The 14,338-nt window shown below is 46.5% G+C and overlaps 3 protein-coding genes across 3 annotated transcripts; 2 read left to right on the forward strand and 1 right to left on the reverse strand.

Moving 5' to 3' along the window:
* The first annotated feature begins 59 nt into the window (after positions 1–59).
* LOC132256685 (DNA methyltransferase 1-associated protein 1) lies at positions 60–1,882 on the forward strand. The gene is made up of 4 exons (XM_059753180.1): positions 60–136; positions 330–433; positions 489–1,608; positions 1,671–1,882. The coding sequence occupies exons 2-4, from the start codon at positions 330–332 to the stop codon at positions 1,761–1,763; spliced, it is 1,317 nt and encodes a 438-aa protein (XP_059609163.1). The 5' UTR covers positions 60–136; the 3' UTR covers positions 1,764–1,882.
* A 737-nt stretch (positions 1,883–2,619) lies between these two features.
* Positions 2,620–14,335, forward strand: LOC132256717 (leucine-rich repeat-containing protein 15). The gene is made up of 4 exons (XM_059753226.1): positions 2,620–3,295; positions 11,784–13,299; positions 13,359–13,499; positions 13,561–14,335. Exons 1-4 carry the CDS (start codon positions 3,282–3,284, stop codon positions 14,092–14,094), a joined length of 2,205 nt encoding a protein of 734 aa, XP_059609209.1. The 5' UTR covers positions 2,620–3,281; the 3' UTR covers positions 14,095–14,335.
* Positions 9,154–10,496, reverse strand: LOC132256726 (lysozyme c-1-like). The gene is made up of 3 exons (XM_059753240.1): positions 10,167–10,496; positions 9,536–9,624; positions 9,154–9,465 (listed from the first exon to the last, which is right to left on the reverse strand). The coding sequence occupies exons 1-3, from the start codon at positions 10,309–10,311 to the stop codon at positions 9,268–9,270; spliced, it is 432 nt and encodes a 143-aa protein (XP_059609223.1). The 5' UTR covers positions 10,312–10,496; the 3' UTR covers positions 9,154–9,267.
* Positions 14,336–14,338: the final 3 nt, after the last annotated feature.

Consider the following 14,338-nt stretch of genomic DNA (forward strand, 5'->3'; position numbering starts at 1 on the left):
AAAGAATTTGCTCGGAGTCTGGAAAATCATCCCAAACGGTCGATTTGAACTTTCATCGCGCTCTTGCGGCAAACTTCAGTCTGCAAGTCTGATTTGTTTACAGTGCAGGTGATTCGCATTTTCTTACAAAATCAAGGTAAATACCTTATTCTGGAAGTTACTTTTCCTTTAATAACAAAGAAGAATATCCGTAGGGAGTTTTTAAAGTGAAAATTGCGTGATGAACGCGTTTTGATGGGAGAAATCAGCATGAAACACTTCCTAACCTCAAAAGTGGGTGTCTCTTTTGTCTTCTAATTTTCAATGGTTTTCCTGGCTTTTCTTCGCAGATGTCCGCAGATATACGTGATATTATGGAGCTGGAGCGTCCACCGACGCCGGAGGTGACAAAAGAGGCGCTCCTGAGTTCCAAGAAGAAACACAATCCCGAAAGGTGAGTTCTTTCCGGAACATTGAGACATCAAGTGATTTTACGGTGTTCGTTGCAGGGCGAAGGCTATGAAGCGCCCCGAAGGGATGCACAGAGAGGTATTTGCCTTGCTGTACAATGACAATAAGGACGCTCCGCCACTTCTGCCGTCAGACACTGGCGGCATTGGCACAGGATACAAGCAAACGAAGGCGCGACTGGGAATGAAGAAGGTCAGGAAGTGGCACTGGGCGCCGTTCTCAAACCCCGCGCGCACAGACAATGCCGTCTTCCATCACTGGAAGCGCATCTCGGACGAGCCGAAGGTGTATCCGTTCGCGCAGTTCAACAAGCAGCTCAGCATTCCCAGTTATTCGATCACAGAATACAACACACACTTGCGGACAAATCACGCCAAGTGGTCGAAGGCTCAGACGGATCATCTGATGGACTTGGCGAAGAGATTCGACCTGCGATTCGTGGTGATGGCGGATCGCTGGGACAAAGAGACGCACGGCATGAAAAGTGTGGAGGACTTGAAGGAGCGCTACTACGAGGTGACAAGCATTCTCAGTAAAATCAAGGGCACTTCGGACAAGAAGACGTACGTCTTCGACGCTGAACACGAGCGGAAGCGCAAGGAGCAGCTGAAGAAGCTGTTCGAGCGCACGGCGAAGCAGATTGAGGAGGAGCAAATGCTGCTGAACGAGCTGAAGAAGATTGAGGCGCGGAAGAAGGAGCGCGAGCGTAAAACGCAGGACCTGCAGAAGCTCATCTCGCAGGCGGATCAGCAGGGTGAGGCGCAGCAGAACACGTCGTCGAGCAGGAAGCAGGACAAGAAGCTGAACAAGAAGAAGCAGCTGAGTCAGCAGAGGCCGTCGAAGGTGGATTCGGTGGTGAGCGCCGTGGAGTCGGCGGGCATCAAGTTCACGGATCTCAGAGGCACGGGCGTGTCTCTGCGGTCGCAGAAGATGAAGCTGCCGGCGAATGTGGGCCAGAAGAAGGCCAAAGCGCTCGAGCAGGCGATTCAGGAGTTCAAAGTCGATCCGACTCCGCCGCCGACTGAGGAGATTTGCCTGGCGTTCAACGAACTGCGCTCAGACATGGTGCTGCTGTGCGAGCTGCGCACCGCTCTGGCCACGTGCAACTTCGAGCTGGAGAGCCTCAAGCATCAGTACGAGGCGGTTTGTCCTGGGAAGGTGAGCGATTGGAATGCCGGCAATTCGGCCAGGCGGCAATTAACTCTCGGCCTCTTTTGCAGACTCTCAACATTCCGGCATCGCTGGTGACACCGCCCGAAGACGTGAAACCGGCGGAAGGGGCCATCGACGTCGTGGGTTCGCCGCATCCGTGAAGTGCGCGCGCTCGCGTGAGTGTGAGTGTGATGCATCATAATACAATGACTTTATTCAGGTAACTTTTTTTTGTCGCTCGCCTCGGCGGAAAGAGAGTGATGAAAGGAGAGGGAGAAAAATGCGAAGAATGCTAATGAAATTCAAGTATTTCCTCATTGAAATTCATTTTTCTTCACACTTTTGCAACATGCTCTGCATCCCTTGTCGTTCGCGCCTTTTTTGCCCAATGATGATTTGGCCAATTGTGCTCTACTGATGCTTGACCGGATCAATTGGTGGGCAGGAGACGATGGAGAGCCATCGAAGCGGCACACTTGGCCACCGGATGGGGACTTCAATGATGAAAATGTCTCGCTTTGTGTCCCAGCAACAAAAGGTGGACAAACTCACTTCCTCAATGATCTTCTTTGCTGTGCCTCTGCACAGTGAATTGACGCGCATTTCACGTTTATCTGGGCTATTGTCGCTGGAGAGTGTCAATGAGCGAGTGTCGTAAGGGGAAATCGCGGTGACGCCTCATGGCAAATAACCCATTTCATCTCGCGAAATGAACTTTTTCCTTGAGAATTTGTAAAAGTCATGTTGATTACTACAATTTAATGTTAAAAAGAGGTTTATTAATGCTTAAAACATGATGTGGATTTAGTTTTTCATCCTCAAACGTGAGATTTTAAAGTCAGTCTGTGTCGTTAAAGGGTTAATTTGCATGATACTTTCATCCACTCTTACGACAATTGCTTAGTGAGACGCCCATCGTCTGAAAACAGTTCAATTCATCATCAATGGCAATAAGGAGACAATCCTCGAGAGGAGAGGAAATTAATTGTGTTGCCATTCAATTGGCTTTTCTTGTGCTCGCTTCGAAGCCCACGTGCAAAGGTGGGAACATCACGAAATGGACTGCCGATGTGCCTTTTCCACTTCTTGGGCATTTTTGAATGAATTCTCTGTCTCTCTCTCGCACCGCTAACCACCTGTGCCTCTCTCTCTCTTCGTCTCTTCACTAGGCCTGAGCGCGCGATGAGGCCGCGAACCCGACGCCAGTTGATGGTTGACGAGCGGCGAGAGAAGTTGTGCGACTGCGTCTCAGGCTCTGGACAGTGGACACTCACCTGGTGTGATCATCAATGAAATTGGCGCCTCGCGCTGCACCAAAAGCCGTGACTTGTCCCGTGGCGCTGCGCGGCGCAGCGAAGATTGCCCGTGTGCATGAGAAGAGAGGATTTCGTGAGTGTGCTCGAGTATCCCAGGAAGTTGACTGTTTGATTAGTGGGTGTGTGCAAAGTGGAAGAAGTGATAAGGGGAATATTGACTGTAATATATCGTGAGAGATAAACAGACTTTGGGAGTGCGCGAAAGGCAGCAGAAACGCTCCAGTCGCTGGCCAGAGACAAGAGTGAGAATATCGAGAGTGTGTGTGTGCGTGTGTGGAAATGGGGTTGGAAAATTGCGCCTAAAATGGACAGTGCTGCTGAAGACCAGTTTTAAATGCTCGCCTCTTTGAGCTTCATTCAGTCATGCTGTATTTCAGGTATGTATGCACGATGTTAAGCAATGCCCCACACTTTATCGTCTCTCACTCTGTCACTCTTTGGGTACACATAATGTACAAGAAGAAACAGCCACTCTCCGCGAGAGAACACAATTTGTGTGTCTCCAAAATATTGAGGATCTGACTTCAGCGCGCGATCAATAAAAGATTCACTAATCCCACATTGTTGTACGCTCTTGTCGTCTTTATTGCCTTTATGGCTGCCTGATCTGATGGGAATTTATTGGGCACGCTGTATTCTTGGACCACTCGCGAAGGTGTAAATATTTAATTTTATTATTATTTCACATTGTGACACAATTAACTCTCCTTCTTGTCTGCGCATCTGTGTGCTTTTTGGGCTGGTTTTCTTTTAGATCACGGGTTTTATTATTAGAAATTTGTCTGAAATCATCTTCCAAATGTTGGCATTCTTCACTCACGATGACGCATGAATCACAAATATTTTGAATGATTGTTTCTACTTGTATAGGATTTTTATGTCTCTCCGGCTTCGCATTCTTCCTGAGCATTCAAGCCAAACGAGAGAGGAAAAGAGTGCTTGATGTGCTGGTCTAGCTATATGAATTCATATTAGTCTCTTGAAGTGTTCAGCGTCTTTGAGTGCGCTGCTCTCCTCTGCACTTAATTCAGCTGATTTGTCAGTAATTAGTTCAAGACTCTGTGAATTGCTGCAAAAGCATAGCCTTTATTTCAGTGCGAGAAGCGAGTTTTCTTTTTTTTTTTGGGGGGGGCTCTGAACATTCGCATCTCACGAAGCTCTGCCTGGGAAGGACAAATAAATTGGGTGGCACAAAGGAGTGAAGTGAATTGATTGTTCTCTTGGATGGTGTTTGGAATACAAGCGAAGACGCCTCCACAAATTCAAGTCATTGAGGAGTGTGTTAAAGGTGAAAAGGAGGATTTTTTCTCTCTCCTCCACTTCTTCTTCTTCTCTTATTGTTGACACCGCGCACAAGAAAAGTGACTCCACAAACAGAATTAATTCCAAATGCCTACACTCGTGTGGGTTTTCGGCTATGGCGGGGGGCGCTTTTTGGAGCATAATTTCCTCAGCGGCGAGGCCTGAAACATTTAGTATCTTCTCGCTGGCGCTCTCATTTGTATATCGCGCGCATTGGGAGAGTGCATTTTGAGGTGAGAGATGCATTTTGAATGGGAAATTTAACGGGCAGTCGCCTGATCTCCCACATTTTCTTGTACATTGTGCCTTTATGCCTCTCGATTGCTGGTGTCTATATATTTTTTTCCTGCTGTTGGCTGTCTTTCTGGGGGGATTTTTGTGAATGTGTGTAAAACTGGCAAGTGAAACGCGGTTCAGCCTACGGTAATTATGTCTATCGTCCTACACGATTTTATACATCTTTGTTGTGTGTTATTCAAATTTGTCGTTTTTCCATTCAGCAACACCTACGCGCGTTTCACATTCATATTCTCGAAGCCTCGCGCGAGCTGCAGACTCTGGCGAGATGGCTTTTTTTTCTTCTTGTTTTGCTCTCCAATGTTGGATCACACACTTCGCCTCATGCTCTGTGTGCGCCCTTTCCTCCTCACCGCCAGCACAGGAGACGCGATCTCACGATCCTCGCGTGTTAGTGTGTCTCGTTTTCGAGGTGTTTCTTCAAGGTGACGAAGATCCAATTCATCCGACTGATAATTCGTCGAAAAATCCCACTAATTCGATTAGTGCCTTCGGTTTATGTGATGATTGAGCACGGCGCGCAGTGAATTTCAAATATTTTGATAAGTTTCCGAGCAACATTCCACAATGATCACGATCGCATTCATCACTTGACTTCTTGTTCTTTTTTTTTCCTATATTCTAATTTGACCATCATTGGCTAAGATGTGGATGATCATCGAGCACGATCATTGGCCACAATATTTTCTGTCTGTAAGAAAATTTATTGTATTGTTTAGTCGAAGAGTCAATTAAAAAATGTTGATTTGTTCTGGAAATCACATAGCGAAAAAGGTCAGAGAGTTGATGATCAAGTTTATACTAATGCAATGAATCCAAGATGATCACTTGATCGCGAGATAGGTATATAAAGATGGTTGGAGATCATCTCGACTGTCGCCTTAAGTGGCTGAAATATAGATCGTTTATCTGTTGCTCGGTGTGTGCAGTGGAAAAATATTGAAATTCAATTGCACCGATCAATTTTGCAAAACTCGCGCTTCCCAATTTGGTGGGCATAATATAGAGATTTCACATTGACAATGGACACCTGAATGAAATTCATTGGCAGCTGAATTGTTGGTGGTTTTTCCACATCGGCGTCGCAAGAGATCACAAAGATTCTCTCTCTCTTGCTGCACAACAATGTCTGCGATCTGCAGTGTCTTCGTTGCTTTCTTCTCTCCATCTGCACAATAAAGTGCCTGTCTTTATGATGAGGTGACCATCAACGGGTATATGGACGAAAACATGTCGCACACCAAGTCAAGTGCTATAAATTCAAGACAAATCACCTCCATTCATTGCACTCTCCGTGTACTGTCTCTCTGCCCATTCATGATGGGTGAAGGCGATGGCAGAAGAGAATCAATCGGTGGGATTGTTCTGCACAAATCTCCTGACCTTCGTTTTCCAATTTCCAGCCACTCGCAGAGAAGCGCGTGTGAGGTCTGTACTGTGGAATTTCACTAAATAGCACCCACACTAAGTGGCTTCTTTCATTTCATGCTTTTGCTCCCTTTTTCCCGCTCACATGGCTGAACACGACTCGCTGAATAGCATGAATGGATTGAGGGAAGGTGATGTGAAATGCTGTTGTAGACTGCAAATATAACACCGGAAACGTTCAACTCTCGTCTGGAATCACTGAGAAGAAAAAGCGGTGAAGTTTGAGTCCGTTTTGTCTACATCTGGGGGTTAACCCTTCACGGCATCATCTATATTTAATCAATATTTAATATAGAAGCAAGATAATTTGGACGCTGTGCTGAATTTATTAACTTGTGCTTCACGAAATGAGTAGACAATTGCAAATAACTCCACAAAATGTCCCACGACTGGTCAGTATCTGGTCAGAATGACCAAAAATCCAGTTGAAAAAGTGTCGTTGGAGTTTGAATTGCAGAATGTGAACAAAGAATATTCTGCAGTGTTTATCAAATCGATCAAATTCAATATCTTCTTTCAGAATCGCCTTAAGAAGAGTGATAAAATCATATTGGCGCCATGCTACTGTTTGAGAATTTCTCTTATCACTTTCTAGAGAAGTGCTCGTGAAGCAACTCTTGACCTATCATAATTTATTATCATCTGTTTATGGCAACATTCTGGGAATAGAGTAGAATTTCTCAGAAATTTGATACCATTTCGAATGGGGCTAATTTGAATATTTAGTCTATTTAGTGAGGGCATTAAATTTATTCAATAACAAGCATTTCAGAGACACACGATCACGTGTTGAAGTGACTTAAATGAGTCGATAAATTTCATCCTCATCGATTTTTGGGGGCGGAAAAATGCGAATCTTTTGCCAAAGATGTGCAGGACATTCGGTCACTGCGGTGATGGATGAGCGATGAGAGAAAGGAGACGTTAGCCGGATAGAGAATGCAGGTGTGTTTGCAGTGGAGAGGCAATAATTCTTTCTGGCCGATCCTCCTCTTCCTTCTTCGCCTGTTGAATGGTCTGTGCGCGCGCGGAGGGCAAAAAAAGGTCAGGCGGCGAGAGGGAAGCCCGAAAAGAGGCACCAAAGCGGAGGGATCATCAATTTCCGGCTCTCTGTGTGTGGATTTTTTGTTTTTTCGGTGAAATATAGCCGAATAGATGCAATGCGGCGGAGCGAAGGGAGGAATTAATCAATATTTTATGGCAATTTTATCTTGCTTCCTCGTAATTCGAACGCTGAATGTGCGTGTGTCTGATTTAATTAATTGCATCGTGATGAGCTGCAAAGCTTCTCGCGGGTCATTTGTTGTGGGTTTTGGGCTGTGTTTCGTTTCTCCGCGAAGAGGTGATCAAGCCACCCACTCGCTTTGGCACTTTGACGGCATTCGCGTGGGTGATCGAGCTGAGAATTCACCCAAACGATCATGCAAATGTTTTGTCAGGTATTAAGTCTTCTTTGGTCGGATCTGCGTTGAGTGGAGAAGGAAGAAAAAAATGGTCTCTACCTGAGATTTTTGTGAGATGTTTTGTGCTGCTTTCCCTTCTCTGAATGGATATGGTCTCTTTCTCCTCAGGCACTTCCGCTCACCGGAGAGCCAGAAGAGATGGAATTATCCAGAATTTGTCGCTCTGCCAGAGATCAACAATGGCTCGGCTGGCTTCTTGAAAACGCTGTGCTTTGAATACCAAATGACTCTCTCAAATTACCCTCGATGATTGTTCTCTCGCAAGACATTCTGATCACACAATGTAACTGTCTCGGAACTCTTCTTCTTCTCCCTCTCATTCTATGGTCACTGCTTGGTAATTTGACTGTCTTACCTCTGGGTATTTTCACGTTGGAAGAGTATTTAATGAAGCTATGAGTCGCTGACGATCACGCTAATTTGGCAATGCTTGATCGTGTTGAGAGTTTAATTGAGAATTTCTGGCATGTCTTCAAGTCAACAGTAAATCAATCCCGCGGCAACGCAATATCAACAACTCAATGTGAATTTATTTAAATGAATTAAGCCAACGCAAGAGCGAAAGACAATCCTTCAATTGTTTGCAGATTAGGGAAGAAGCTCGTGCAAGAAGAAAGAATGCCTTGTGATGATATTAAACGTAAAACCCACACAAACATGCGGCAGGCAAACAGACGAAATTCTAATGAGACATTCTTCGAAATGCGTGGAAGAATTGATGGGACTGATGTTTGATCTTTCTCCCCAAAAGTCCAAAGATATGGGAAAAACATCCGGAGGAAAAAGATAATTTTATGAAGTGCGACGAATTAGAGTTCGAAATTGCTTAATCACATAATAAAGCACCTGAATGATGATGAGACTGTCGATTGGGATTGAAGAACAGACGCGATCGTGGGGAGTTCAGAGAAGAACAATCGCAGGAAGACATTAAACGCGCCGATGTAATTTTACCATGATGATGTTCTGCGTCAGTGAGATCAAATAACATAATGCTGGGGAGGAGGATGAAGATCGTTGGGTGTGAAGAGTGTTCTTGAAACCTCACCTGCTGCAGGGAGATTCTCCGTACGATTCAGTGATTTGACTAATCCTCAGTGTGCTATTTGGTGCAGATCTTCAGTTGCTTTACGGATTTTTCAGGGTTGTTAGTTGAGCTTTCTGCAAAGCAATTTAATAATTTGAGATTTTTCCCTTATTTTGCTACTTTGCGAGATAATTTCACTCGCATTTCTGCTTGGAAGCGATGCATTTTCATATGACAAGGGAAAATCGAATACAAAGATGCCAATTTTTGACCGAAGAGGCTTGAAAAATCATCTCCAAAACTTGCAATTATGCGCTTCAACTTACCTGTAAAGTTCTTTCCTCTCAAATTATGTGCGGCGATCGATTTTTGTCAATTTTGCCTATCATCTCTCTGGTTTTTTGACTGTCCTTTTTGATGCATGGCGCGATCAAAACGGAAACATTAAAGTAGCCGTTTTCCCTTTGCTCCGTGGCCACAAACACAGACGGCGAGCGGGCAAAAAGATCAGCAGTTGCGGGTCGAGGAGAAGATGAAGAAAAAAAGCCGGGCAGTGCAATAAGTGAAAGAATTTGCCGTCTGCTGCAGTGGCCAAAAAATGATGATGATGATCGTGGTCGCAAGAAGGCGAGAGGAGGTCATAAATTTGGTCAGTGGTGGAACAGCACAGAAGCAATTATTTCTGCATGGCGAGGAATTTAAATGAAATGGCAAGGAAGGAGATGAGCCTCGGGGCAGTCGAGATGGAATTCTTCATGCGCCGAATTTATTAATTATGCAAATTTCTGATTTTCTCACTGGGGTGAAATTACACCAACATATATACACATGATCAGCAGCGTGAGACGTCGGGGAGGGAGCGACCCTTGCACTTGTTCTTCCATCCGGGCCAGCCCAGGAATCCGTGGCGATCGTACATGAGGCGAGCGCAGCGGATGTCGTCCGTGACGTCGTCGTTGAGGAAATCCTCGCACTTCATGTTGCACTCGCCGGCTTTTCTGCCCTTTCGACACCAATCTTTGCTGTTGATCTGTGTGCGCACAGATTTGGATTGATCAGAAGCGATCGCGTGCGATCAATCACTCGCAATATATACTCACTTGGAACAATCCGTAGCTGGTCGTGAGGTTGGGATGTTGAGTCACCTTTGTTGTGCTTCTGCCACTTTCATTTTCAATGAGACAGACCCCTAATTGGGAGAGGAAGTGGCGAGATTGCATTAAGATGGATGGAATTGCTTGGATGGACAGCGGGCACAATTTATGGATCTTCTCATGCAATTTGCTCCAATTGACTGATTTTTATTGTGCCTCTAAATTGCGATCATGTGGAAATTGGGTGATATCTCTCTGAAGCCCGATGGGAATATTGTGTGAGGATCTTATCTAGAGATCTTTCAGCACACACAAAAAAATCCTATTTGCTGGAGAAAAGTGCTATAAAAATGCAAAATAAGGTGATAAATGACAGGAGTTTACAGTTTTTGTCAAGATGATAGACATCCAAATGGGGTTTTCATTGAGAAATTCTGCTGAATTCTCGCGCGATCGCGTAAAAAAAAGAGAGACACACACAAGAGGAGGAAGATATAAAAACATCTGGCTGTGTTATATAATTTACGGGAAGATCTTGAGTGATTCCCCAAGTCAAGAAGTCGTAAAAGATCTTCTAATGACATTGGTTTTTAAAGACTTTTTAATGTCCCCCCGCATGATCATGTCGAAGACTCACAATTTGAGATGAAACTCCGGGGAAATTTGTGGCGGGCGAGTTCCTTGGCCAATTGGCATCTCGTGAAGATCTTCGCGGACGCGCTGGTGATCAGGAGGGCGCCGAAGAGCGCAAGGCAGGTGATCTTCAGCACACTTAACCGCATGTTTGTTCGCAGGCAAGATTTCAGGCGGTTTTGTGGTGTTGTTTGTCCAAGCAAATTCACATGTACTCTCGCTTCTTCTGCACTCGCTATCAAGAGACAAAGCCGGTGTTATCGCGCGCGCACTGTGTCACCACTTGAGGTCCGTTCAGTTTCAGCTGTTCGTACGAACTGAATTGGACCTGAGTCGCGTTTATAAATTAATAAATGTATATTGAGTCGGTGGAAAAACAAATATTTTCACACTTGTTTGCCACCATCTCGTTCTCACACAAGATGAATGGCTTCTGGAGGAGGAAGATATCACGTACACAGTGTCAGAACACGATCATCTCGTCAACTCTCTGCGATTATTATTAAGTTAAGACGCTCACTATCAACATGATTAATATTAATGTGTTGGGGTTTGAGCATTTTTATTTCGCACAATTTATTCCTAGTGCGAAATCATTCTCTTTCTCTCTCTCTCGCGGTTTTTCCGCAGAATCTGATTATTTGTCCATCAATGAGGTTTTATTTTTTTTTGTATTATTGGCGACGATCGCCTTTTGTTCCGCATTTTGCGCTCTGTGGTCGATCAAGGGTGAAAAAAGATGTTCTTCTTGGGCGGAATCGGTCAAATTGGGTGGATTAATGGTCAGAAGATCAAAAAAAAAAATAACAATGATCAACAAGAATTGCGGCTTTTTTGCCATTTTTTACACGCTCTATCACGTTTGCGGCAAGTTAGGAAAATTTAATATCAGGCAAGGAGGGAAAGCGAATCATGAGAGTAAAAATTTATGCAAAATTCTGTGTATTTTAAGCCTGAGAAGTTTGATTTGGATGAAAACAAGAGCGTTTTTCTTCGATGTTTGCAGATCGATTTTGCTGATCTTTGATTTAAAGGAAAGGTGATTTCGTCCTCTTCAAAGCGATAATAATATTCTCAGTCATTTATAGATTGATTTTAATGGAAATCAGCTTTAGAGTTCATTGAATTCCTATTTTATCCCTCGAAAATCACATTTCTTCACGAGCTGAGATCGCATTGATCTCAATGAATGAGATTAAAGAAATTACACACAATAAGATCGCGCCTCTTTTGGCACTTGACCAGAGAGAGGAGACCACAAACTCCATTCCGGCTGGTCTTTATGACCTGAATCTGAGCCAATTTCTGACCTTACAAAATCACTAATCAATTGTGCAAGCGTTTGGGATGCGCGTGGAAAATTTTTGCCTGTGTTGCAATGATCCGGGAGGGAAAATTACTGACACAGAACAGATTGATTGGATGCAAGTGTGCTGGGAGCTTTTGTGGCCAATATATGGAGATGTGATGAAATTAGAAACGGAAGCGTATTTGGGCCACGAATCCGGCGATCTCAGGAGATGCTGGTTGTCTACGTGATGTTGGAAAATTGAATACGAAACTGACCTATTTGTCGTCTAATTCAATTTCATCACCGGCTAATGGTTTTGTCTCTCTGCAGATTGCTTCTTCTGCCGCTGTTCCTCCACTGGGCGATCGCCGAGGATGCGGACAAGGTGGCCGATTGTGTTCCTGGCACCGCCGGGTGTCTGCAAGCGCCGGTGATGATCTCGGCGGAGTCCGTGGAGCCGTCAGGCCTGAAGTTTGTCAACAAAGCCGACAACAGGAAGCGAAAAGTGGAGAGGAAGTCCATTGTGCTGGAGCCAGACAACCTGGGGCAGAACTGGAAGTGTCCCAACATCACGCGGAATCGCAATCTCGAGTGCGGATGCGACATGCCGCACACGCTGAGGTGCAGCGGCGACATCCACGGGCTGGAGTTGATTGCGCAGGGACTGAGGGAGGCGGAATACTCAGTCTCCCTGCTGGACTGCACCCTCAAGAATGTCACCTTCCTCAGCGATGCCAGGATATTCGAGAATGTCTCCCTGCACGGCCTCGTGATCTCCTCGGGGGAGATCAAGAGGGTGCATCGATCGGCCTTTCTAGGGCTCAGAACACCTCTGCAAGCCCTCGGGCTGCCCAATAACGCCCTCATGAGCGTCCCGTGGAACTCCCTGACGCCTCTGATGGCCCTCGATCGACTCGATCTGTCCAACAATCGCATCAAAGCTCTGGGCGCAACGGATTTCGCATCCCTGCAGAGGCTGACGTATCTGGAATTGAGTGATAATCAGATCACGAGCATTTCGCAGAGGACTTTCTCGCCCCTGAAGCGCCTGGTGACGCTCAAGGTGAATGGAAATCGCCTGGGAGACTTTCCCTCAAGCATTCAAGCCATTGGACAGTGTCTGAACCTGAGAGAGTTGGATCTCAAGTCGAACAGCATCAAAGGGCCGCTGACGAAGAAGCTTCTGCCGGGCTTGTCGCAACTGGAGGCGCTGAATCTGGACAAGAATGTCCTGACGAGCGTTCACAATGGCGCACTTGAGGGCTTTCCACGTCTCATTACGCTGTCCATGCGACACAATCAGATTGATGTGCTCCAGGATCACGCCTTTCTGGGACTGAATTCGCTGCAAGTGCTGGACTTGGGGTACAATGGGATCGTGGCCATTTCTGGGGCTTCTCTGCTGCACCTCAAGAGACTCGTGGTGCTGGACATGACGCACAACTTCCTGCGAGCACTGACGAGTGACTTGATAGCGCCGCTGCCGGCGCTCAAGGAGCTGCGATTGGATGGGAATGACATCTCCATTGTGGCGAAGAACGCCCTCGAGGGGACGAATGAGCTGCACAGTCTCTCGCTGCTGGACAATCCGCTGTCGTGTGACTGCACGCTGAGGCCCTTCGCCGAGTGGTTGGGCAGCAGCGTCTCCATTCCGGCGCACGATCTTCTGGGCGCCGTTTGCGCCACGCCGCCGCATCTGGAAGGCGCTCCGCTGCTCCAGGTGCCCGTGGAGTCGCTGAGCTGCGAAGCGAGCGACGGAGAGTTCGACAACAGCAATGTTCTGGATCAGCTGGAGACGATGTCCAAGAACAGCAGCTCGAGTCACATCAAGGACTTGAGCGATGTGGTGAGTTTGTCATCTAATCACTGGCGAGTTTGTTGATTTATGGGAAATTGTCTCCACAGATCACGCTCAGAGAGCTGAAGCTGCAGCCGGACTACAGTCTCTCGCTCACGTGGAACATCCTGGTCAGCGAATACAGCTGCGACGCAATCTTCGTGTACAAAGAGACCAATATTCATGAGATTCTCCTTGATCACTCACCGGTGAGCAATTAATCTCTTTGAGAGTGCTTTCAGCTGAGTAACGCAATTCCCGTCCTTGCAGATCCACTGCGAGCGTTTGGGGTCGGACGAGAGTGTCGTGAGTGTGAATCTGGCCGACAGTTCCGCCCTGATCGTCGGCGATAGTTACCGCTTCTGCCTGGTGCTGCTGAAGGAGAAGGGTGGGCAGTCTGAGCTCGTGGTGGGCTGTTCCAACATCACGCGCCTCATGCCAACCACGCCGCCACCCTCGGATCTCTCCACCTTCGACCGCGTCTCGGCGGCCGAGGAGTTGCTGGTGCCGGAAGAGAACGCCACCGGCGACAGCGAGGCGAAGACGCTAGTTGAGAACCAAACGGTGGCCTTCTTCAACAACGTGCACATCAACAAGAGCTTCCTGCCCGGCCTGGCGCTTGGTGTGCTCATCATGAGCGTCATTGTGCTGATCTGGGGCGCCACGAAGCTCAAGCAGAGCCGCCACGCGCCCACCGTGGCCACGTGCTACACGGCGTCCGGGAACGGCGTCGCCGCCGGCTGCCAGGACGCCGAGAACCACAACAATCGCTACTTCAAGCTGCAGGCCACGACGAGCTTATGAGGAAAGCGAATAGTGTAAAAAGGCTTCTTCCTAACCGCTTTTTCCCGTTATTGTGTAGATATTTCCACGAGTGAGAATCACGATTAACCACAAGTCAGTGTGCCATAACCAGTGTGTTTGTGTGAGTGTTGTAGAGCATAAGCAGAGGATATTTATTGTATTTTCCCAAGAGACTCCGGCAGTGAGAAATAAAGACGGACAAGTTCTAACAAGAAGGACAATCTTTTGTATACAAAATAAACCC

Source organism: Phlebotomus argentipes, unplaced genomic scaffold (assembly GCF_947086385.1).
Source record: "Phlebotomus argentipes unplaced genomic scaffold, Phlebotomus argentipes genome assembly contig_17, whole genome shotgun sequence".
Classification (NCBI taxonomy): Eukaryota; Metazoa; Arthropoda; class Insecta; order Diptera; family Psychodidae; genus Phlebotomus; species Phlebotomus argentipes.